This window comes from Heterocephalus glaber, unplaced genomic scaffold, assembly GCF_053883595.1.
Source record: "Heterocephalus glaber isolate CG9 unplaced genomic scaffold, H.glaber_assembly_v1.0 deba00001861, whole genome shotgun sequence".
In the NCBI taxonomy this organism is placed as follows: Eukaryota; Metazoa; Chordata; class Mammalia; order Rodentia; family Bathyergidae; genus Heterocephalus; species Heterocephalus glaber.
The window spans coordinates 992,536-1,016,902 of NW_028258501.1; the positions used below are offsets into that span (position 1 = coordinate 992,536).

Below are 24,367 nucleotides of genomic sequence, written 5' to 3' on the forward strand. Positions count from 1 at the left end.
TAAAGGAGGAGAGGTTTATTTTGCTCACAGTTTCAGAGGATTCAGTCCATGGTTGTCTGGCTCCAAGGCAGGAACATCATGGGGGATGGGTCTGGGGGAGGAGAGCTGCTCACCCATGGCAGCCAGAAAGCAGAGAGCAGGCAGGAGCCGGGGAGAGGAACACACCCTTCCAGGTGACCCCACTGACCCACCTCTTCCCATCGGGCACCCCCACAGTACACTCAGCCATGAACACCTCAGTAGGGGAATCCACTGGTGAGTATAGCACCCCATGACCCAGTCACCTTCCAAAAGCCCTGCCTCTGTACACAAGACTTTGGGGGACATGTAGATCCAAACCATAATAGCTAACCTGGCCTCAAACTTGTGATCCTCCTGCTTCAGCCTGCCAGAGTGCTGGGATTGTACAGGTGTGTGCCATAACACCTGGATTTTTTTTTTTTTTTAAATTTTGAGACAGGGTCTTGCTAATTTGCTAAGTTGCCTAGGCTGTGTTTGAATTTGCAATGCTCCTGCCTCAGCCTCCCGGAGTGCTGGGATTACAGGTGTGCGCCATCACGCCCAGCTTTTTGTTTGTAATTTCTAATTAGTATATCCGTTCTCCCATTTCTCGTGGAAGTTTGGTTGCAAGAAGAACATGTGTGAACATAGTTTCGTGTGCAGACGCATCGGCGCTGCGTCTGGCAGTGTGTGCCCAGCCTTCCTCCCCACCCCAGGTACGCGCTGCAAGCGAGCGGAGTGACGCATGGCTCCTACCGCACCTTAGGCGAGTTGAACTCAGGTGGGAGTTGCCACGCTGTACCCAAGTGCAAGTGACCCTCGAATGACCTCACTAGTCTCTCATTCTCCTTCCTGAGACCCCCTGTCGCGGATTTGTGTCGCTATACAGAGCTCAAGTGGCATCTCGGAGTCTGTCTGACCGGCCTGGTGTCTCAGCCCCAGTGCGATTTCAGTCCCTTGTGGTGCTGCTGGAGCGCTGTGCAGGCACCCACAGCCGAGGTGACAGGTGACAGTCCTCACCTGCAGCGGCTCGCCTCTGCCCCACACGTGGTGCCAACTGAAAGCCTTGACTTGGGCCTTATGTTAGTCATCTTCCTGTGGCTGGGACCCAACCCCGAGAGCTGTGTACCTCATGGCCGCCCCGGGAAGCTAAGGGAAGGGGCTGGGGTCCGACACAGCTTTCAAGGGCCTGTGCCCCCAGCCCCTGCCCCGTCCCGCGAGGCCCCGCCTCTCAGGGAGCCCATTGGGCCACGCCCTCATCCTCCGACCAATCTGCTGGCGAGGGCAGAGCCCTCGTGACCCAGCCCCAAGAAGTGGTTGCGGTGGTCTTCGGAGGATGCCGCAATGCGAAAGCAACTAGGCCTCCTACCGTGAGCCCAGTGGCGGCGCGGAGGCACAGACGGCACTCCTCGCCGGGTCCCGAGTGGGCTCCCAGAATGGAGGTCGAAGCCATTCATCCAGAGGCAAGGTGCCACCTCAATGTCTCATGCTTGTGCCTCCGTGTGGAGGCGCCCGGGGTGAGGGGACAGCCGAAGGCCCTGACTCGGGACCTCGCGCTTTCCTATCACAGGCGCCTAGAGCAACGCCAACACTGACCTCCCCAAGACCCTCCCCTGTCTCTCGGAGGCACCGGAGGTCAGGTGCCAGCTGTCCCCTGCACTCTGTAAAGTCTGGAGCACGCCCTGGGGCTGACCCTTTGCACCTCCGCTTCCCCCTTTCGTCTGACGCGGCACTCCCCACCACGGCGGCTCCTACCTGTGTAAGGCGCCCCTGGTGGCGCGCGGCGCCTGCGAGGACAGCATGGTCGCGGTCCGCCATCTTGTGGGGAGCTGCGTCCTTGTCCTTCGCAGCTGGACGGTGGGGCGGAGGGTGCTCGACACCTGCCTAGCTTACGCTACAGTACTGAGCCCACCAGAAAGCACGGCCCCTTGTTGTGAAAGCCCTTGTTGCGTTTCCCCCCATCTCCTTTTTACAGTAAGGTCTCTCTCGGCTGCCCAGGCTAGGCTCCAATCACCCTCTTCCTGTCGCAGCATCAAGGAGTTGAGCTTCCTATTTCCTGATGGCTTTCTTTTGTAGGATCCTGGGCCTAGAGCAGCGGGTTCTGTGGCAGGCTAAGGAGAGGCCTGGATGCATCAAAAAGCCCTAGCCGGGCGTGGTGGCGCACGCCTGTAATTCCAGCACTCAGAAGGCTGAGGCAGGAGGATGGCAGGTTCGAGCCCAGCCTAAGGAACTTAGTGACACTGTCTCAAAAAAAAAAAAAAATCCCTGGATAGCTGGGTGCAGTCATGTGCACCTGTAGTCCCAGCTACTGAGGAGGCTGAGGCAGGAGGATCAGTTGAGCCCAGAAGACCTCATTTCAACTACACACAAAGGCCCAGATGACGTGGCCAGGTCCAAGCTGGCTTCCCCAACTCACTGCCCACTGACAAGGACCACTCCAGGCCCTGTGCCAGGAGCAGGCTGACCTCCTGGGCCATTTCTTGGCCAGTTGGTTTGCTTGCTCCTACATGGCCCCCCTCAGACCCTCATCCTGTCAGCCTCATCTCCCGGGTCCAGGCCACAAACTCGGGTATCATGACACCAGGGCTGTTGGCTCCGGAGAGGGCAGGGGAAAGCTGTGGTGACCCTCAGGGGCCCTGTTCTTCTCCGGGGGACCAGCCTGCTGGAGCCTTGGAATGTGACTTAGCACAAGTGGCCTGTGGAGGTGGCAAGGGTGGCTCCTGACAAGAGACGGACACACGACGGGGAGGCGACCCTGCTTGCCCTGACCCCGGACCCCTCACGCACACCCTCTGCTGTGAACACCAGGTTGGGGTATTTTTGAGGCTTCCCAGGACAGGGCCAGCTCAGAACTCTGCAGTGTCACTTCTGACTCAGAATCTGTCACCTCTTCCTCAAGATTTCTTCCTCTGTGGAGTGGCAGTGTGGCTTGAAAGGACTGGGCACGGCAGGGATGTGGCTGGGGCAGAAGCAGTTGAAGGAGTGGCCGCTAAAGCAACTGGACTCAAAGCTGTACTGAGTGACGGGCATCTGAGGGGACACACAGGAGCCTTGGGAGCTGGCATAGGCCCTGGGTTGGGAGTGGTGAGGTGGCCCCAGCAGGTGCCATGGCAAGATGACAGGTGACACAGGCAGTGGGGAATCGACAGGTGGCAGGGAGGAAATGACAGAGGGACTGCTGGCTGCTGGAGGTTTAATGGCGGATGGGGAGGTGGGTGGTCTTGGAGTGTGGTCGGCAGCAGGGCTGGGGCAGGCCAGCTGGGGTGGCGAGGTCTTGTCCAGCTGGCACCGGGAATGTTGGAGGCGCCTCTGAGGAGCTTCCCACAGCCTCCCCACTGTCCCTAACTCTGCCCTAGGCCAGTGCGCGCTTCTCCTTCCTTCTTGGGGCTGGAGTGCAGGGAGGAGGTGGCTCAGGCCCCAGGGGAGATGGGTGGCTCAGACAGGGCCTGCGGCGGGCGGTGCTTGAGGAATGCGGCGGCGGCGAGGGGCGAGGGCGAGGGCGGTGCCAAGCCTGTGGTCCCAGAGTCCTCCCGACACGGCCACGGGGAGGACGGGGAGAGGAGCGGGGCCGGGCTCAGAGCTTGTGGGGGTTTACCCACTTGTAGGTGCCCTCGTACTGGAAACCCGCTCGCTTCATCAGCTCGTCTGCCTCGGGGGGGCCTCGACTGAAAGCAGGACAGGCAGGGGGACGTGAGGGACGCCGGCCCCAGACCCCCACTGGCCTGCCCTCACCTGCCGTGGGCACAGGGGACCCCCACCTGGGACCTCATGTGCTCCCGCCCTCACCTGCCGTAGATGTAGGGGATGGGCTGCACTTTCTCCCGCTCGATCTGGTGCAGCAGAGGGGTGAAGATGCGCCAAGCCTCCCGAAGTTCGTCACTGAGGGGACAAGGTGTGGCCTTTGGGGATGGAAGCACATGGAGGGGATGTCACCCCATGCCTGGCACCCCGCTCACCTGCGCACGAAGTGCATCTGGCTCCCACAGAAAACGTCCAGGATGAGGCGCTCATAGGCATCCGGGAGCTTCACGTCCTGTAGGGCAGGCGTTAGCGGCGGCTGTGTGTCCCCCGGCCCCAACCCCGCCTCCCACGCACGCGCACGCACGCACGCACACCTTGTATCTGTTGCCGTAGGTGAGGTCCAGCTCGGACTCCTCCGGGTTGAAGAACATGCCCGGCTTCTTGGTCATCATCTTGGTGTACACAGCCTCATTGGGCTGGACACGGATCACCAGCTCGTTGCGCTTGCACTGCTCGTGGAAGATGTCACCGGCCACATCCCGGAACTGCAGCCGCACCTCGGCCTTGCGCTCGTTCAGGGCTTTCCCGCAGCGCAGGATGAAGGGCACCCCTGGGGACAGGGTGACCTCAGGACCAGGCTGGCCCAGGTGTGTGTCGCACTCCGATGGGCTGCCCAGCCCTGTGCTGCAAGAACCCCGCGGGGTCACCTACCATCCCAGCGCTCATTTTCCACGTAGAGGACGACAGCTGCGAAGGTGGCCGTGGTGGACCCATGTGGCACTGTGGGGTCATCCAGGTACCCTTTGGTGGCCTCACCCTCTCCGCTGGGGTTGCCCACGTACTGGCCCAGGACCACGTTGTCAGCCTCCACCTCGGAGATGCACTTCAGAACCTTGACCTGGGGACAGTGGGGACAGGAGGCCCCTGGTGACATGTCGGGTGGGCACGGCTGGGGCCCTCCTGGGGCGCGGCGCCAGCACCCACCTTCTCGTTGCGGACATCGTCAGAGTCCGTCGAGGCAGGTTTCTCCATGGCCACCAGACACAGCATCTGCAGCAGGTGGTTCTGCATGACGTCCCTGGGGACGGAGGGCGGCACTGTTCAGGCACAGGCCGGGGCCCCGAGGGCCCCAGAGTAGACAGTGACTCCCCGACGGGCGGGCAGCTGTCCGATTTGCTGCCAGGGCAGGGAAGGCGGGGTCTCACCGGATGATCCCAAACTCATCAAAGTAGCCCCCGCGGCCCTTCGTGCCGAAGGGCTCCTTGAAGGTGAGGATCACACAAGCGATGTTGTCCCGGTTCCAGATGGGGCCGAAGATCCTGTTGGCAAAGCTGCGGGAGGGCAGGTGAAGCTGACACCCGGCAGCGAGCTCCCCACATGGCGCCCGCTGCCCAGGGCCTCTGTGGCCCCTGCCCTGGGTCTGGCCCCGCCACCCTGGCCCCAGCACCCCGCCCTCACCGGAGCACCATGAGGTTCTGCACCATCTCCTTGCCCAGGTAGTGGTCGATGCGGTAGATCTGGTCCTCACGAAACAGGGAGGCGATGTGGTCAGACAGCTGGTCGGAGCTCTGCAGGTCCCTTCCGAAAGGCTTCTCCACGATGATGCGGTTCCAGCCCCTGCCAGGAGCTGCAGCCCTGTCACCCTGGCGCCCACCCTACAGACACTTCTGTGCCCCTGGTCCCCAATGGCAGTCTCAACACCCTCCCAGAAGTCCACCCACCTGGCGGCCGCACTGGCCCTGTTCTCTTCCTGCCCCGCTTGGGGTCCCCAGGGGGTGGGGAGGGCCACCGAGGACAGAGCTCCTCCTCGGGTTTTCTCTTTTTAGGTGGGGTCTACGTTGCCCAGGCTGGCATCAAATTCCTAGCACAGCTTCCTGAGTGCTGGGGCCGCAGGTACATGCTGCCCCAGCCGGCCCCACGGGCCTCAGAAGGACAAAAGGCCCTTTGCTTTGCTGTCCCTCACAGAGAATCAATGTGGCTCTCTGCGTTCAAAGCCAAGAACAAGAGAAAGAGATGGTTGCAGCCTGTTCTCCTGGAGCAACACTGCCACCTGGCGGGCCTGGCAGGGACTCTGAAGACGCAGAAGGCGCCAGAGAAAGAGCAAGTGCGGGGAGTGTTTTGTGGAGCAACACTGCCATCTTGTGATGCCAGTGGGAAACTGCGGCCCCCCCCCCCCCGCCAGGATCTCCCTATGCAGTTCAGGCTGGCCCTGAACTCACAGGCTGTGAACCTCCAGGGATGCTGAGGCTGGACACAGGCATGTGAGCCCCAGGTACATGGGCAGTACTAACATTTTCAGCAAAGGCTGTTAGAGAGCGACTGCATTTCCAGTCTTTTCTCTCTGGGAGAGTGAATTCATGCAGGAACGAGCAGGGTGCTCATCTTTCCTGGCCAGGGCCACCTTGGGGGTCTGTGGGCAGGACAGGCTGGCAGGGTGGAGGGGACAGGCTTACGTGGGGCTCATGCAGGCCTCGTGGATGTGCTTGGTGACAGCCTCATAAACGGTCGGGGGCAAGGCCAGGTAGAAGAGGTGGTTGGCCCGTGGGCCCTGGTACAGAGCGTCCATGTGGCTGCTGAGGCGCTGGTAGGAGGCTGGGTCGTCGTACTGGCCCGAGACATAGGAGTTGCGAGCAAAGAACTCTTCCAGCTTGGGCCTCTCCTCTGGGGCAGCCTGGGAGAGAGGGACAGACAGACAATGACGCCAGCCCCGCCCCAAACTGTGCTGGCAGCCAGTGGTCTCCCTTTGATGTCAGCTGTCCTAGCTCCTGGGTCCCCATGGGAGAGAGGCAGAGGCAGGCAGCAGATACACTGTGCCAACGTGCAAGAAGGACAGTCACCCTGTGTCTGCTAGGGACCTGCGGCTCAAGACAGGGGGCAGGGCTCAGGGACATGTGACCAGGAGAGAAGCAATGAAGAAAGTCTCCCTCCAGCGCCACCACACCAGGTGACAATCTGCTGGGAAGACACTGAGCCCCAGTGCACAGAAGGGGTCAGAGAGGAGTGCAAGGTCAGGCAAAGGGGTACCCTATTGTGGCACTGCAGCATGCCCCTTGCAGGGACACCGGAAGCCACTTACTCTGAAGAAGGGCTCGCTCTGCTTGCAGATGTCGGCCACTGTGAGGCGGGAGCGGGCGTACCCCACCACGAAGGTGTTCTCAGGCAGCAGGCCGTCCCGGAAGAGCCACCTACAGCAGGCACAGCTGGGGTCAGGCCGAGGAGGGGATGGCCAGGCCTGTCTCTGGTGGGGGCGGGGCCCTACTTACCAGATGGTTGGGTAGATCTTCTTCTTGGCCAGGTCACCCTAGGGCAGAAGATCACAAATGTGATCGAGAGAGGCCAGGGACGGGACCCAGCTCAATCTCCACTGCTGGTGACCCAGGTGGGTGGTCACTCAGGGTCCCCATTCAGTCACAAGCTCATTTGTCCTGTCCCCGGAGGTCCCCAGAGAAGCCTTGCGACTTGAGCCTGCCCGGGCTCCACATCCTGATCTAAAGTGTCTCCTGTGTTCAAGAAGAAACCTGCAAGTTCAGTTCTTCAAAATCTAATGATAATGGGGCCGGGGATTTAGCTCAGTGGCTCCGCGTCTGCCCTGCAAGCTCAAGGACCCAAGTTCAATCCCCGGTACCAAAAGAAAAATCCAATGATAAAGCTGGGAATGGTAGTGCACGCCTGTCATCCCAGCACTAGGGAGGCTGAAGCATGAGGATCACCGCAAGGTAAACAGCGAGACCCTGTCTCAAAAGCCAAAAGACCTGAGTGATGATGGAGGTACCACACATCGAAGCTGGGGCCTCGTGACTGCAAGTCTCACAAGAGCAAGGGTGGCTTCAAAGCAATGCGCTACATGTTTAGTTTATGATGTCAGGAAAAGGATGGCAGATTATTATTTTGTTTGAGACAGGGTCTCGCTGTGTAGTTCAGGCTGGCCTTGAACTCACTATGCACCCAGGCTGGCCTTGAACTTGTGGTGATCCTCCTGCTTCTGCCTCTTGAGTGCTGGGACTGAAGGCATGCCCCACTGCACCTGGCTTCTTTATTTTTTGACATACTGAAACTTGAACCCATGGTGCTTTATCTCTGAGCTACAACCCCAACCCTTTCTTTTTTTATTTTGTATTTTAAAATATGGCTAAGTTGTCCAGGCTGGGCTTAAACTTGGGACCCGCCTGCCTCAGCTTCTCAGAATGCTGGGAGCACAGGCCTGCACCATCATACCTAGCTCAGAAGAGTGTTTTCTGAGCAATTTTATTCAGTGGCTGACAGACAACTCAGATGAGAGAGATGAATTTCTAGAAAAAGCCAACCTACCAAAAGAGTTCAAGGGGTAGCCACCGGCAGGGGTTCTAACCCGGATGGAAAGAGAGCTGCAAAAGGGGACAAAGTCCTGCTGCAGATGGCAGGAAGGTGAGCAGTCCTGGGCCCACTTGCTGTCTCCAACAAGAAGGCATCCAGGCACAGCCCTCAGCCCCTCAAGTGCGCACACACACATGTGCACACACAAGCGCACACACACACACGTGCGCGTGCGCGCACGCGTGCAGAGGCAAAGCCACAACCACATTGGTGTCATCTGTGAAGTGAAGAGGTGGCGTGCTGCTAAGAGACCAGTGTCAGTCATGGGACCTCACCATGGCAAGAGATTAAAGGAAAACATCTTTGCCTACTCCTATTTACCGACTTCTAGAATCCAGCAACCCGAGCCGGGCATGGTGCATGCCCATAATCCCAGCACTCAGGAGGCTGAGGCAGGAGGATTGATGTGAGTTTGAGGCCGGCCTGAATGATGTCTCTCAAAAAAAAAAAAAGCAATAAACAAAATCCAGCAACCTTGCTGAACTCAACAAACGTAGGTAAAGGGTTTCAGAAGATTATGTCTTTGTGATAAAAACTTATCAAAGCAGGAACAAAAAGGAATTTCCTTGGCTTTGCATAGCTGATCTAGGAATGATCCTGCAACACCACACAGCTAGGATGACACTGAAATCACTGCAGATGGGAACTGCAAAGCAACTGAGCCACTGGCCTGGCCGGCCAGTAGTGTGTGCAGGAAAATGCAAGGGCGTAAGGTTTGGAGAGGGCGAAAACCACTCTTCCTCAGAGATGAGTTTGTCTAAACAAAGCGCCTCAGATTGTTCTCCAGATAAATGATCAGAGTGAATGACTTTAATACGGGTGTTAGATTTTAAAAATCCACAGGAATAGGCAAAGATTTTTTTGGACACAGAAAGCAATAACCATAAACACTGGTAAATGGAGACCAAATCAAAGTTAACAAAGCTGCTCATTTAGACACTATCAGGCGAGCGGAGGGCTGGAGTGCAGGCGCCGCATGCTCAAGGGCCCCGACCCCAGCACCAGGAAGCAGGAAGCCTGACCCGAGAGCATTCACCTGTGTCCATGATACACACACGGCTCCTACAACCAAGGAGAAAATGGCCGGTTAACAGTGGCCAGACCCTGCCCAGGGTGAGAAGTGACGGGCCGCAGGGGCCGGCTGGTGGTCGGCAATGCGCTTGGCCCAGGTGACCCACCCGCATGTGTATTTGGAATGGCCTTCCTGCCAAGCAGCCCTGGACCAGAAACAACTATGGTGCTCACATGAGTCAAGGACTGGATGTGGCGACAGAGGAATGAGAGCGACAGATTGGCATATCTCTGGCAGATCTCAGACCACTATGCCGAACCAAAGAACCCAGGCACAAGAGGCAGAATACTGAGCGAACTTAAAGGTCCTAGAGCAGGCAGCACGAACCCATTATTGCTGCTTTCGGTTTTTTGAGACAGGGTTTCACTGTGTAGCCTGGGCTGGCCTCAGCCTCCAGACACTAACCTACTGACACCAATGTACTGAGATGGAAATGAGATTAGTGGTGGCCTGGAGCAGGGGGTGGATTTGCTAGGAGGGGCCTGCAAGGACTTTCTGGGGAGACGGAAATACTGTGCTATCGATTACACAGTTACTATTTGTGCACATTACTGCTGGTGTGTACCAAAAAAGATGGTTAAAAGGAGGGGTGCAGGTTAGAATTACCCTTGGGAGCCATGTGTGGTAGCACAAGCCTATAATCCCAGCACTCTGGGAGGCTGAGGCAGGAGGATTCCAAGTTCTAGCCCAATCCTGGCAATTTAGCGACTTGGACCCTACCTGCCACAAAATAAAACAAAAAGGGCTGGGTTCAATCTCTAGGATGGCAAAATAAAAACCAAAGCAAGCCCCAAAGCCTTGGGGTGACAGCGACATAAGGGGCAACTCGTGGGGAAGCTGCCGCAGGGAGGCCCAGCTTGGGAAGCCATGTTCTTTTTCATTACATGACACGAGTGAACAGACACAAGCCAACCACTTCATTCGTGCTAGCAACGAGCACTGCGGAAACCGGAGCTCTGAGAAATGAGCGCAATGAAACACTGGCAGGTCCATGCCAGTGAAGCTGACCTCCTCTGCCCAAGGCGACCTCCCCTCTGGAGACACTCACTCTGCAGCGTCCCTCCTCCAGGCGGCAGGGCCATAGGCCCCGGCCCTTTCATCTCAGACCCTGTAATTGAAACTGGGGCCCTGCCGCTGTGTGGGGGGACTGAGTGGGTGGCACAGGTGTGGGACCCTGAGTTGCCTCATCCGGCTCCATGGCTGGGCACAGTGGTACAAACCTGCCATCCCAGTGCTTAGGAGGCTGGGGCGGGAGGACTGCCACAAGTTTGAGGCCAGCCTGAGCTATATAGTGAGACCTTCTCTCAAAAAGCCAAAAAAAAGGGCCGGAGATTTAGCTCAGTGGTTCTGTCGCCTGCCTTGCAAGTGCCAGGACCTGAGTTCGATCCCTGGTACCAAAAAAAAAAAAAAAAGACAGAAAAGGAAAACCCCCCCACAAACACAGAAGTCAGCTGTGGCAGCAAAGTAGCTGAATTCAGGTACAAAGGTCCCTTGTAGAAAGCAGCCCTGCAGATGTACCTGACTGAAAAGGTGCTTCTGGGTGGCTTTGGGTTGCTTTCCAGGTCCAGCCCCCTGCCAAGCCCCTTCAACACGAAGACGTGGCTTGATGTCCACATGAGCATCAGACTCTGATGAGCCCATTTCCATCAGGGACTCCTGGGGACTGGTACTCAATGCCTGCTGGTGACCTTCAGGGTTCCATTGTGACCCATGACCTCCATAGCATGCTATTCCCAAGCCACGGCGCCTATGTTGGCCTGGGGGACTGAGTCCTTCCCTCCTCCTCCGGAGTGTGCCAGCTGCTCACGGCCAAGCCCGACTCTGGTGTGGACCCCACTATAGCCGCCATGTTCCATGGGAACCTTGGGGAGTCTGGGTGCGGTGGCGATCTTTAGGGAAATGCCACCTGGTGGACTCTCCCTGCCTGCAGGGCTCCCTCACCCATCTGTATATCTACCGCTCTGCCATGTGACATCCACTGTGGTCACCCTGGCAGCCTCTGTGTTGCTCCAGTCCGTGCTGAGGCTGCCACCTTCCTGTGTCACATCGTCACTCTCTCGGGTCCCCACTTGGGGCCTTTGTTACAGCACTTGGGCAGCCTGCTCTGCTCGGGCAAGCTGGCTGGGGGCCAGACCCTGAGAGCCCAAGGCTCTCCACACAGGCTGTGTTTGCTTCCGGTCAAATTCCAGTAGACTGGAGTCAGATGGACTCCAGTATTGGTGGCAGGGGACTGTCTGCTGAGTCACAGTTGCCCCACACCCCAAGCTGTTTGCTCTTGCTGTTCCCTTTGGGATTAACTGGAGACAGAACCTGCTCACCTTGTTTCAGCTCAGGCCCTGTGGTCGGTCGAGTGGCAGTCTGCTGGGCTCCAGTCACCCAAGGGACAGGCGAGGTAGGATCAAGGACAATGGGGGTGGGGTGGCTGCCCTCCTCAGGCATGGTGGTGGCCCTGACCTCCCAGCTGGCACCGACTCCTCCAGAACAAGGAATATGGGCCATGCGTGGGTGAGGGGTTAGGGCAGCACTGGAAGCCCCTCACCTTCGCCACTCCCTCACTTTGCCCAGGGACACTCAGTGACTTCATAGGAGAACTGGGACATGATGAGGAGCCCCAGCCCTTTATGGTGGTGGCAGGGTCTTAGAAGTGGGGGGCAAAGGGGTGGCCACCCAGTCCCCAAGACTTTCTGGGATCAAGGAGCCATGCAGGTGGAGCCCAGGCCTTGGCTGGGGCCCAACTGGTCCCTGGCCACCAACGCCAGGGAACTTGGGGGCTGCTGGGTTCGGGCTGAAAGACTAACAAAAAGGCCTCCCTCCTACACCCTGGGACTGAGTCACCAGGCCTCTGGGGGAGTGCCAACGTCATCATGACACAGCGGGAACCATATTGCCCAGAAATGTCCCGAGGAGAAGGAGGGGCCGGAGTCCTAGTCAGTTTGCACCCAGACCCTCGCTAGGATGGATCGTGGGTGCCCACCAGGCCTGTAGCCACCATGGGTCAGGGGGGGAAACTGAGGATGGAGAGCCAAGTGGACTCCGGCGCTGCTCTGTCACTGTGTGGAGGAGCCTGGTACCCTGGGCTCCAGTCCTGTCAAGGGCCTGGAAGCTCCTTCTGAGTTCTGTGTGGCGGGGCACACGGGGAAGGAGGACTCCGAGAGACCCCCAAGCCATTTGCTAATCCTTGCCAGTGACACCTCTTGCCCTGGAAGGGAGCTGGGCATGAGGCAAGGGCTGGGGAAGCCGGCCATGGAGGGAGGGAGGGAGGGAGGAAGGGCAGAGGATAGCCCGCTTGCCCCAGGCTGTCCCGCTGTCCTGGGCTTGGGCCCACCAGCCCCTGGCCTCCTTTTGGTTTCTGGGTCACACTGAGGTTGTCCTCGACTTAGGGCTTTGGATGCTTGTGCCTCCTTTCACCTGGGTTGCCCTCTGGGCCCTCACCTGCAGGCCTTGTTTTCCTGGCCCTGCCATGTGCCCCTCTGAGGTCTGCTCACACCTTGGGTTCCTGGCTCCCCAAAGTCCACAGGATGTGTGAGCAGGGCAGGGACCCGGGCTGTTGAGTCTGGAAGGGGCACCTGACCGCTGTGTGCTGAATGAATGAATAATTGGACATCCCGAGGGTTCCCAGAGCAGCCCTGACCTTGCCACCTCCTGTGCGCAGGGAGGCACCCAGCAAGGACGAGTGGGAGCTGCTCGCCCGCTCTGGCGCAGTTGGGGGGAGGGAGAAACAGTAAGGCTCTTCAGAGAGGCCTTGCTCTGCTCCTTGAGGTTGGGCAGCGCTTCCTATTTCTACGCTGGAGCTCTGCTCAGCTGCAGAGAGGAGAGGAAAGGGGAACCCGCGGATTACAGTGAACCAGTTGCCCAACCCCAGCTGTGAGAACACAGTGCGCCCCAGGGCACCTGTTTCAAAAGCCTCCCTTGCTGGGTCCAAACCCCCAGCAGTTCACCCGAGGTCAGTCGCACAGCAAGCTGCACAGCAAGCTCGGATGCTGTCAGTGAGAGCTCAGTGCCTAGAGTTGCACTCCAGCCCCATGATTGGGTCACTGCTGGCAATGCTCAGGCCAGTGCGGGGTGGGGACTGGAAGGGAGGAGAACTTGTCCTGGGTTTCGTTCGATCTCCTCCAGCCTGCTCCTCAGACTGAGGGCCAAACAGTCAGAGTCCTAGGTGTTCAGGTGGTAGCTGTCACTGTGTGGCCTAAGAGTTTTGACAGCATGGGAGTCCAGGACAGTGTCTTCGGCGCCTTCCCTTCCCTTTCCCAGGCTGAACTCCTCCCCTCTGCTGTCTCTTCATTCCTTTTCCTAGCTCTAATCAGAAATACCAAGTTCCTCTAGCACTGCAGGGCCCACAACACCCCAGGGAGGTGCTGAGCTATTGCCTACTCTGTCAAGAGCCATCTGGTAGCTAAGGTGAGGTGGCCTACACCTGTAACCCTAGCTACTGGAGAGGCTGAAGCAGGAGGATCGCAGGTCCAAGGCCAGCCTGGACTATACAAGATCCTATCTCAAAACAACAAAACAAATGGCAAAAATGGTAACTTGGTCAGCAGATCTCTGTTCGCATCAAGGTTAAAAGAAACAAGTGAGACCACTTCCAACATCTGTCTCTGCACAGGTATTGCTGCAACATGGCGTAGGAAGAGCGTGCTGTAGCTTGAGGCCAAGGTTGGACCGTGGCCAGCCCTGCCATGTACCCTCAGCACACCACCCCTCTGCCTTGGCATCTACTCTTTGGCCTTTTAGATTGGAGCAAACTAGCAGTTATGCCAGGAGGGCACACAGGGCCAGTTCCTCAGCAGGCTCCGGGAGTGATGGCCAAGAGGTGATGAAAGGAAGGCCTGCTGTCGGGCCCCGGGGAACTTCACTGGTAGAAGTGAGGCAGACAGAGCCTCAGACCCTGCTGCTAGAGCTGACCTCTCGACTCCGGTCAAGTAACAGCCATATCTGAAAACAATGCAGCATTCCCCCGGCACACAGGGCACCTGTTTTCCGCCCGGAGGAGGAAGTGCACTTAGACGGAGATATACCACCTGGAAGTTGGATACCACCTGGAAGTTGCAGGACTCCGCAGTCGGAGGCGGGTGCCGCCTGTGTAGCCCAGCTCGCCTGGCTGTGAAAGCTGAGGTGAGGGTGGGCAGTGGCCCGGGTGATGCCACCTTCACTGTGACTTTCCAGATCAGAGGCCTGGGGGTACTCACCGAGGCGCCCATGATGATGAATATGTGCGTGTCAGCCTGGTGGAAGGCATCGCCCTGGTACAGCTCTTCCCGCAGGATCCCGCACACCTGGGTCCGGCTCAGGGCCACCTGCTCTGCCATGATGCTGTCTGGTGAGAGAAAGGCTGGATGACAAGGCAGGAGGCCAGAAGGGCATCGGCAAGTGGGCCTCGACCTCCAGGGGTCCTTTGGGCCCTCACCGGCGGCTGCGACCGAAAGCCCTCGCTGGGAGTGGGGGCAGGCGGGACGCGGGTTAGAGACGCCGCGGCTTCCTAGGCCTCGCTCCCTCCCTCCCTCCCTCCTCGGCCGCCTCCTTCGCTGGCGGGCGCGCGAATGGATCTCCAGCAGAGCATCAATTCCAGGCAAAAAAGAGAGCACCCCGCCCGGCCATCGCACCCCGTGCCTGGGACCGCTCGCTCCAGACTCTGCCCCAAACTTCACGACAAGCTGGAGCGCGTTAGATTATGCAGATGATGGAGCTCAGATCCGGCTGTCCCCCGGACGACGCTGGCCAGCCCCTTCCCTTCTCAGGGTCTCCTTCTCCGGCTCCCCGGAGATACCAAGGGATCGATCACGGCCCTCTCCATCCTGCTCCGCTCCCCAGCACGGTAAATCGCGCGGATCAAGGGCTAAGCAGTGCAGCGGCCGGCAGCACGCCCCTCCGCCTGCACCGCGCCAGCCCGCCTGGTTACCTGCGCCGCCGCTGCCGCTGCCGCCGCCGCCGCCGCCCTCTGCACTCACAGCCCAGGATCGCGCGGCCGTTTCCGGGGGCTGCGCCCAGCCGCCGGCCCATTTAACAGGCGGGGGCGGGCGCCGAGGCTGAGCTGACTGGCCTGAGGGGAGGCGCGCGGGGGCGGGGCCTGAGGTGCGGCGCGGGGGCGGGGTCTCCACAGTTCCTCTGGAGCGCGCGGGGCGGGGGAGAGGGCAGGTGCGCGCGCATCCCTGGGCAGCCTCTCGCGCGGGCTGCGTCGCCCTTCAGGCACCTGCGTGGACGGCTGTGCCACTCTGCGCCCGCTCTCCCCGTTGCCACTGTGCCGCGACCACCATTCCTTGCGGGCACGCGTACGGCTCCGTGTGGCTCTCCTGCGTCCTCGCGGCCAGCCTGGCCTCACATGACAGCCCGTTTTCCCGCTTTCCCCCTTCCTCCCCGCGGTGGTCCTCCTCCTTGCGGAAGGCCCCACTTCCGCCGGTGGCGTGGCCACGCCTCCCCGGCTTCCCCTTCGGCTTGTGGGCGGGGCTTCCTGCAGCCTCATCCTGGTTCTCCCCCGGGCGGGGGTTGGGGCCGAACATCCAGCGGCTGGATGCTGCCACGCGGGAGACTAGAGGGCGTGTAGATGGCGACGCCCCGGAAAGTAGAGGGTGCTTATCACCGGGCAGCGGCCTGTGGACCAGCCGAGGCGGGCGGGCTCCGGCTTTCTCCGCGGCTTTGCCGGGCTTCGCACCTCTCGGCAGCCTCCTGAGTTCCTAGGGTTGGAGCTTGTGTGTTTTACTTCCGGATCCCACGGCTACGACAACGGAAGCCGGAAGCGGGGGTTTCCACGGCGGAGAAGGGAAGGTCGACTGCTGAACTCGCACTTTCTCAGGAGCTCTGCGCCCCTAGGAGCGCTCGCAGCCCGCCGCTCCCGCCCTCCTCACGTCTGACCAACTCTGCTGACAGGTGTGGTCCCTTTCTTCCGAGACAGGGCTCCCTCGGCAGGCAGCCCTCTGCCTCCGAGACGCCTCCGGACGACCAGGCTTTCCCCTCCTGCTTGGGCCCCAGCTGGTCCCTCACTGCGGTCCTCAGCGGGAGCACCGGCCCAGGGGCCGGGGTGTGGCTGGTTGGCTTGCCTAGAGTATTGGCGGGAGCGGGCCGATTCGGGACCCAGTTTGTTTGGGCGGCGAGTGGGACTGATTGTGCCCCTCCCGCTGCCGCCGCAGGGTCAGCCCGTTCCTCTACTGGCAGAGCTCTTGCAGTTCTGGCATATTTTCTGTTCACGCGCTTCAGTTAGGTCGCTTTGCTAAACAGTTGGTAGCTACCTGTTCTTCCTCAGGCCGTTTTTGCGTCCCGAGAATGAATGGGTCGCCCCGAGTAGTCTCCGACCTGCAAGAAGGGCTTAGAGCTAGAGCGGAGAGCGCTAGGGCAGAGTAGTTGAAGAAGGAACGGGAGAGCAGATGGTGCAGGGCCTTGTAGGCTGTTCTCGTGGGGCCGTGAGCGCAGTGGGGGCTGGGGGAGGGGGCTCGTGGCAGAGGAGGGCTGTGACCCCATTTACCGTTTAGGCAGCTTTCTGGCTGCAGAGTGGTCTGTTAGGAGGTTGTTGTGGTAACCCAGGGGGTGGTAGTCGTCTGGGGTTTTAGTCTTCAAAAATTAAAAAATGTACAAAAGTGGGAAGATTAGTAAATCCCATTGCCCATGTCTTAGCTTTAGCTGTTATCGGTTCCTACCTAATTTTGTTCAATTTATGCACCTCAAAGTTCTCTCCCATTATTTTCAATAATGCCTCTTTAGAGATACAACTTGCATGCTATACAGTTCCCCAATTTATTTATTTATTTATTGGTACCAGGGATCGAACTCGTGGCCTTGCGCTTGTGAGGCAGGCGGCGGAACCACTGAGCTAAATCCCTGGCCCTAACAGTTCCCCTGTTTAAAGTGTACGATTCAGTGACTTTTGTACATTCATGAGGGTGTTCAGCCATCACCACTGATTCCAAAACACGTTCATCACTCCCAAAAGAAACTCTGTACGCTTTAGCTATCACCCCTACTCACCACATTGCCCTAGGTACCCTCTAAGTTATTTCTTCTGTTTTGGACTTCTTTGGGGGGGGTATGGGGGATTGAACATGGACCTTGCACTTTCGGGGCAAGTGCTCCAACCACTGAGCTAAATGCTCGGCCCTTTTGGAGATTTCTTATAACTGGAATCGTACAGTGTATGACCTTTTGTGACTTGTTTCTCAGCATAGTGTCTGAAAGGTTCGTTTGTGCTGTAACATGTGGCTGTACTCGACTGAGTTGATGACATTCAGGTTGTTTCCTCTCCAGCTGCTCTGAGTAATGCTCCTGGGAGCATGCATATCCCTTTTCCCTTTATTTTGAAGTGAGTGTCAGATAACATGTTTAAATATTGCAGTATACCCCTCTCTCAGAATGGACTTTCAACAACACGCCCACTGGGCCCAGTAGGTGTATACAGTAGTTAATGTTGCGGTTTCCTGATGGATCATTTGTGTGCTGGGAGATGGAGATAGAGGCATGTCTCAAGGAGAACTTGCAGGTTTTTTGTCCTGATGACTGTAGGATGGATTTGCCTTCAGCTGGAAGGCTTTGGATAGACCTGGCTTTTGGGGACTGTCGAGAGTTTTAGGGTAGTTTTTCTTTTTTGCAGTGCTGGGGATGGAAGCCAGGGCTGTAGGCATGCCACGCAAGTACTGTACCAGTCAGCCACGCCTCCAGCCCCGGAAAGTTAGTTTGGAGAGGACTACTAGATTTCCAAGTAGATATGTTGAGTTTGCTTTGGAGTTCAGGGGCGAGGTCTACTTGGGGGCGTTAATGGCATTGAGATTGGAGTTAAAGCTGGGACGCTAGATGGAATTGCTGCAGGAGTGAGTGTAGTTAGAGAAGAGGCCTCAGAACAGAGCCCTGGGCACTCCAGCATGAAGGGATGGGAACCCGTTGAAAAGGCCTGAGCAGGGGGGACCTGGGAGAGTGGGCTGTTTGGGAAGATGAGGGGGAACGCACCTGTGGGAGGAGGGAGGGGACAGCTGCTGGGACGGCTCCAGGTGTGAGTGGGCAGTGCCAGTGCTGATAGGCAAAATGACCAAGTCCACTCCATGTCGGAGTGCTCTTTCCTGCTCCTGGATACCTGTGCTGGGGTCGGCCCCTTCCTCTGGGCAGTCAGAGTCTGGTGCTGTCCGTGTCTAGCAGACAGCAGCCCAGCTAACTCAGGCTGGCATCCCAGCTCCCACTTTCAGTTCCTTGGCACACGCTAGATGTCAGAGGTGCCCCTCCCTGCTCCTCAGGCTCCATCTGTCTAGGCTGCCACAAGAAATGCCCACAAGCTTGGTGGCTTCAAATAACATAAATTCACAGTTCTGCAGGCCAGAAGTCCAAAATCAGAGGGCGAACAAGGCTGTGGTCCCTCTACAGACTAGGAGAGGGTCCTCCTTTGTCTTCTGGAGCTGCTGGTGGCTCGATTGTTCCTTGGCTCTTGGTCACGTTACTCCAGTCTCTACTTCTACCTGCAGATGGCCTCTTCCCATGTGTTTCCCTCTCTTTTCTCCTGTGTCTTCTAATGACACTTGTCAGGATCCACCCATGTGACCCAGGATGGTCTCATGTTGAGATCCTTCAGTCATGTATGCCTGAAAAGACTCTTTTTCTAAGCACTATCACACTTGTGAGGGTTAAGATATAGACACATGGTCTTCAGGGCTTCTATTCAGCTGCTTATGCTAGGTGAGGGCCAGGACCCTCCCCTTCTGTGTAGAGGTGTGTGGATGGGGCGGTTCCCAGCACATTTCCCTTGGCCATGGTCCTCTGCCTTCGACAAAAACCCCACTTCAGCATCTAGTTATGCTAGACAGAGGGATTGCCGTTCTGCTGCAAGCCTGGGCCCAGGGCTCCTGCCAGTGCAGTAATGTGGCACGGTCCCCTGCGATGCTCCTGCTGCCTCCTCCTCCAGGCACTGCCGTGGTGGATGAGCAGGCACCCCTGGAAGAGCCAGCTGTGTGAGATGGTGCAGCCCAGCGGTGGCCCAGCAGGGGACCAGGACGTGCTGGGTGAAGAGTCCTCTCTTGGGAAGCCGGCGATGCTGCAGCTGCGCGCGGAGCAGGGCAGCCCTGAGGCCCTCCAGCGCTGTCTGGAGGAGAATCATGAACTCCGAGGTAAGGATGGGGGTGGGGGCTGGGGGGTGGTGGGGGGGGTGCACCTCTGCATCTGTGTTTGCAGCGGCTCAGCCTCTCTGCATTTCAGCTGGGGCTCCCTGAAGCAGATCCTGAGTGAGATGAGTGTGCAAGTAAGCGTATTTAGAGGAGTCTCAGGACCAGGACTGGGGAAGGACAGCAGAAGGGGCGAGGTGAGCACAGGGAGAACAGGGACTGCTAGAGGTGACATGGCCTTCCCAGTTGGGCACATGTGGCTGGGCCTGTGTCCCTGCCCTGGGCCATCCAGGAGTGCTGTCAGGTCAGTGAGGGGTGTGGTCTGCTCTGAAAAGGGGCCTGGCTCCCCTGGGAAGCCACCATTTCAGTGTCATTAGTCAGTACCAGGGTCATCATCAGTCACCACCTTGGCTGGGTCTTGGCCTCAGTGGGAGGCCTTCTGTTCTCGGGCGGGTGGCTGGGGACTGAGTAATTTCCTAGGCCACCCTGTGTATTTCTGGAACGCCCCCCACCCCATCCTGGCACTGGTATTCAGGGGCAGCTTCACCCCGCCCCTAGCATGATACCTTCCTCCTTGTACCCTCTCCTCATTGCCTCCCCTCCTGCTCAGGGCTCAGGATTGTGACCCCCAGCGATGAAGGGACCCCCTTCTGGCCTACTGGTCCTTTGGCATGAGTGAGCCTCAAGTGCCCAGGTGACCCCATAGTTTTTAGATCATCAGGACACTTGCTGCGGGCACCTTGGAAACCACCTGGGCCAGAGGTGCTGGGGGCAGAGGCACAGACCCTCTAGGGATTACTGTGAGCATGACCATTTTTTGTGCCTTGATTCTTTTGGGGGACTTGGGCTCAGTGCACACCGCATCCTGGAGGACTGCACCCCTTCCTTATAGGATTCTTTCTTGAGCTGGTGTCTTCAACTGGCCCTCATGTCCTAGCTGGCAAGGGCAGTGTCTGCCTATGGCCATCTTCAGGCATGTTGGGGCCCCCCACCCTGATCTTGAAGTCAGCAAAGATGCAGGCCTGGGAGGGCAGGTGCACCTTGGACTGACCCAAAAGCAAATGAATGAAGTGTGCCTTGCAGAAGCATAGGGACAGATCATTCATGTAATGACTGTGGAAGATTTGAAAAAATCTTGTTTAGATGGCTGTCTGTCCTGGGGAGTGGCAGTCTAGCATTGTGGGGAGGGGACCATGGTGGGTAGCCCAGCTTGGCACCCAGGCTGGGTTGTCAGGACCACCTCTCCTCTGCCGTCTCCTCTCCCCCAGATGCCATCCGGCAGAGCAACCAGATGCTGCGTGAGCGCTGCGAGGAGCTGCTGCACTTCCAGGCCAGCCAGAGGGAGGAGAAGGAATTCATCATGTGCAAGTTCCAGGAGGCCAGGAAGCTGGTGGAGAGGCTGAGCCTGGAGAAGCTGGAGCTGAGGAAGCAGAAGGAGCAGGCTGTGCAGGAGGTGGAGCAGCTGAAGAGATGTCAGCAGGTAGCTGATGAGCAGGCTGGGTCACTCTGGGGAACCCTGTTGTGTTCAGAAAGTTGCAAGGAGCCTGTGGCTGGGGGTCCCCCAAAGCAGCAGGCTTGGCTCACGGGGGACTCTGGGACCCCACAGACTGTTAACAAGAGGACACCCTGGTGCAGGTGTCTGGGGCAGGGGCCAGGAGTGGCCAGGCGGGAGTGTCTGGGGGCCTGGGAGGTGAGGTGCAGGTGGCTTGTGTGCGGCCTTGTCGCCCAGGAAGCCCCCCCGAGCCCTGTGTCTGGGGGTCTTACTGGGTGGGTGGTGTAGGCTGGGAGCGCCGAGTGGCACTGTGCTGCCCAAGGTGCCTACGTGCATGGTGGTGCCAGCGTAGACTGCCTGGCAGGACCTCAGGCCCCAGTAAACTAGGGCACTTTCACCCGGCAGGGTCTTCTGGGGGCTTAGTCCCTGCCTGGGTGGGGCCCCCAGGCTCACGGTGTGGCCCGGTCCTGGGAGTTATTGTCCCCAAAGGATGGGATGCTCAGTGTGGGCAAAGGAGAATACCTTAGCCTATCTGACTTGGCCAGTGGTAGGACTCCAGTGATAGTAGGTAAGCAGGGGTGCGAAGTCTGGGAGGGACAGGGCAGGGAGAAGGGGCCCTGGAGGATGGGCACCTCACTGTGGGCAGTGCCTGGCTCAGGGTATTGCTTTCCTGTTGGGGACTTATGTGAGTTTGCCAGGGCACACTGGGGACCTAAACAGTAGCAATTTTCTTGTCCCACAGTTCTGGGGTCTAGGGGTCTGAGGTGAAGGTGTGGCAGGCTGGGTTCTTTCTAGGGGTCATGCAGGAACCTGGCCCAGCGCCTGGGGGGCCCAGCGGTCCTTGGCACTCCTGGGCTGGCAGCCTCTGCCTCTGTCATCTCAAGGCCACCTCCCTGTGTGTTCCCTCCCCTCTTTGTATAAGGACTCCAGTGTCAAATAGGAACAAAAGTGGGCATTTATCAGAGCCCCAATAACAGACTGTTCAGTGACGACTGGCAGCGGAGAAAGAGCTGAGCTCTGGGAGCACCTGCAGAGGTGACCGGGGGTCCTAGAGAGACCAGGGGCTGCAGTGTGGCTCAGAGGTGGAGAGTGCATTTAGCATGCATGGGCCCTGGGGTCCTGTCACTTTCTGGGCGCTGGGACAGCTTAAAGGAGGAGGGATTGTTTGGCTCTCAGCTTCAGAGGGTTCAGTCCACGGTTGGTCAGCTGCTCCAAGGCAGGAACAGCGTGGTAGAAGGGCCTGGTGGGGGAGAGCTCCTCACCCATGGCAGCCAGGAAGCAGAGACCAAGCAGCACCCCCTTGCTCCAACAGCACATCAGCCACAAACCCATCCATGGGTGAATTTGCTGATGATTACAGCACCCTGTGATCCAGTCACTTTCCAAAGCCCCGCCTCTGGGCACAGGCATTTGGGGACATTCTTGATCCAGAGCATGACAGGTTCTATCCCCAGCATCTAAAGATGAGAGAGAGGGAAGGAGGCAGGGAGGGAGGGAGAAAGTGTGTTGGGTGGGGAAGGAAGCTCAAGTGAAAAATGACTAAGGGTGTCAGTGAGAGATAAAACAGAGTTAGAACCATGCCCTCCCCTGGAGCCCTCGACACTCTGGTCCTGCTCCTTCTGGTAGTTCATGTCAAAGGATTGCTCTCAGGTCTGAGAGGGACACTGCTGAAGTGTGGCACATGCAGGCATCTCAGAGGGACAGAAGGATTCAGCAAGGGCTCCAGGGAAGATCAGAGGCCTGTGTCAGGTGCGGCCAGAGGTCCCCAGACAGACCGGGGCAGGGCCTGGGCCATCCTAGGAGTGTGGCCAGGGCTGCCAGGAGCTGTGTTGCATTTGGTCAGGCCACAGTGCAGGGCATTGCATGCTGTGCGGTTTTTGCAGTTCTTGGTGTTTCCTAAGATTCAGCAGCCAGTAAGATTCCCTGATTGGCCAAGCCTCTCACCTTCTCGAAGCTGTGGGTTGGGCCTGTTTTTTTTGGTATTGGGGATTGAACTCAGGACCTTGCACTTGCCAGGCACGTGCCAGGCAGACGCTGTGCCACTGAGATAAATCCCCGGCCCCAGGGCCTGTGTTTTTGTTGCTATCCTCAGGTCCCAAAGCAGCTGAAAGGTTCCTGCTGGGGCCACAGCCATGTGATCTCGATGTTCAGCCCACATGGTCTGGTAGCCAGGGCAGTAGCAAAGCTGTTGCAGTGTCCAGGACTCTAGGAGCTCTGTGCCCCTACATCCCTTTGGGGTCTCCTCTGTCACCTCAGCCACAGGGATGGGGCGGAGACTCTGGAGGCGAGGGGTCCTAGAAATCCATCCTTTTCTGTTGCCTGGCTTGCTTTGCTGGCTTGGGGAGCTGCCAGAGGTGGAATGGGACAAGTGGGGTGGTGGGACACTGAGGAATACCTATCTGCCAGTAGGGAGGGTAGGGGTGGCGACTGGGGGGTCAGGTGGCTATTGGGTCCCTGAGGCACTGGCGTGCCTGGGTTTGGGGGTGCTGGGTGCAAGAGAGAAGCCTTCAGGTGTGTGGGCCTCAGCTGCTCCTGGGCTGCCGCAGGCCTTGGGAGAAAGCAGTGCTGACAGGAAGTGATTCTACTGCAGCAGATGGCTGAGGACAAGGCTTCTGTGAAAGCCCAGGTGACATCCTTATTGGGGGAACTCCAGGAGAGCCAGAGCCGCTTGGAGTCCGCCACCAAGGAACGGCAGGCTTTGGAGGCCAGGTGAGTGGCATTTCATGGGCCCCAGCCCCAGTACCATGGGTGCGTCTCTGGGGATGGTTGCCGTCCTGGCTGAGAGTCACACAGTGCCAGTGCAGGGGCCCAGGGAGACTGCAGAAGCCTCGCAGAGCACCCTGCGGATATGCAGCATCCCCTCTCATCTGGCAGGCAGGTCACATGGGGCCTGTGGCAGGTGTGCACTGAGATACCTAACCTGCACAGCGGAAGGCGGGTGCTCCGCGTAGGCCTTGGGGCTCGGACAGATTGGCACAGCGCAGCCTGGCCTCATGCCTGCCTCTTTTGCACAGGGGGTCTAGTGGCCATAAGTGGGACATTGGGTCAGAGGGCAGGGATGCTACTGTGGTTCTCACTGCCTTGTTATGTCTTCCACATGTGGGTGCCCTCCCAGTGCAGGGGGTGCAAGGTGCCTGGCCCTCAGTGTGCCTTCTCCTGTGTAGGGCGCGGGTGGCCAGTGAGCAGGTGCGCCAGCTGGAGAAGGAGCGTGAGGTGCTGCAGCAGCAGCACAGTGTGCAGGTGGATCAGCTGCGCATGCAGAACCAGAGCATGGAGGCTGCACTGCGTATGGAGCGCCAGGCCGCCTCAGAGGAGAAGTGAGTGGGCACCAGGGCGTCCCACCCAGCCACGGGTCTCTGGGCCCCAGGGATTGGCTGTGCCACAGTCCCCATGCATCGTCTACCGCATGGCTGTGCTGCTGCTTTCCCGCCGTGTGCCCTTTCAGTGTCTTTTAATCCAGGGCGGCCTCCTTGCCTTTCTGTGCACTGTGTGAAGCTGATGCTTTTGAAGAGTACAGATTGAGTCCGTTTGATTACAGTCACCTCACTTCCTTATCTTCCTTTTGGTTCTGGGCCTTGCACATGCTGGACAGGGGCTCTGCCAGCATGCTCCATCTGTGCCCTTGGTACAAACATTATAAAATGT

General features: G+C 58.5%; 2 protein-coding genes across 6 annotated transcripts in view; one reads left to right on the plus strand and one right to left on the minus strand.

Moving 5' to 3' along the window:
- Nucleotides 1–15,751, minus strand: G6pd (glucose-6-phosphate dehydrogenase). 3 transcript variants are annotated; one of them, XM_004875025.4, is made up of 13 exons: nucleotides 15,063–15,572; nucleotides 14,353–14,480; nucleotides 7,005–7,042; nucleotides 6,818–6,926; nucleotides 6,195–6,412; nucleotides 5,200–5,358; nucleotides 4,947–5,072; nucleotides 4,726–4,819; nucleotides 4,453–4,639; nucleotides 4,116–4,351; nucleotides 3,957–4,033; nucleotides 3,787–3,879; nucleotides 1–3,665 (listed from the first exon to the last, which is right to left on the minus strand). In XM_004875025.4, exons 2-13 carry the CDS (start codon nucleotides 14,470–14,472, stop codon nucleotides 3,575–3,577), a joined length of 1,548 nt encoding a protein of 515 aa, XP_004875082.1. In that variant the 5' UTR covers nucleotides 14,473–14,480; nucleotides 15,063–15,572; the 3' UTR covers nucleotides 1–3,574. The 3 variants fall into 3 exon arrangements, with proteins under 3 accessions (XP_004875082.1, XP_004875079.3, XP_021107999.1); XM_004875022.4 differs by having other exon boundaries at nucleotides 3,177–3,665; nucleotides 15,354–15,751; XM_021252340.2 differs by having other exon boundaries at nucleotides 3,177–3,665; nucleotides 14,353–14,488; nucleotides 15,087–15,178.
- Nucleotides 11,283–24,367, plus strand: part of Ikbkg (inhibitor of nuclear factor kappa B kinase regulatory subunit gamma) — an 18,261-nt gene continuing 5,176 nt past the window's right edge. Inside the window, exons 1-5 of one of the 3 annotated variants that reach the window (XM_004875020.4) lie at nucleotides 11,283–11,558; nucleotides 19,035–19,236; nucleotides 20,499–20,710; nucleotides 23,313–23,431; nucleotides 23,887–24,039. In XM_004875020.4, the coding sequence (XP_004875077.3) occupies nucleotides 11,370–11,558; nucleotides 19,035–19,236; nucleotides 20,499–20,710; nucleotides 23,313–23,431; nucleotides 23,887–24,039 (875 nt within the window). In that variant the 5' untranslated portion in view covers nucleotides 11,283–11,369. Of the gene's footprint in view, nucleotides 11,559–15,839; nucleotides 16,028–19,034; nucleotides 19,237–20,498; nucleotides 20,711–23,312; nucleotides 23,432–23,886; nucleotides 24,040–24,367 lie in introns of those variants that run through there. The other 2 variants (XM_087204077.1, XM_004875021.4) reach the window with 2 other exon arrangements.

Bases quoted from the DNA above. Each gene is read 5' to 3' on its own strand.
- G6pd (XM_004875022.4), bottom strand. From the start codon at position 15,660: ATGTTCGGCCCCAACCCCCGCCCGGGGGAGAACCAGGATGAGGCTGCA. The intron at 4,820-4,946 runs GTGAGACCCCGC...CTCCGTCCCCAG, and splicing joins GATGAGTTTGGGATCATCCG to GGACGTCATGCAGAACCACC. The intron at 3,880-3,956 runs GTGAGCGGGGTG...TTGTCCCCTCAG, and splicing joins CAGATGCACTTCGTGCGCAG to TGACGAACTTCGGGAGGCTT.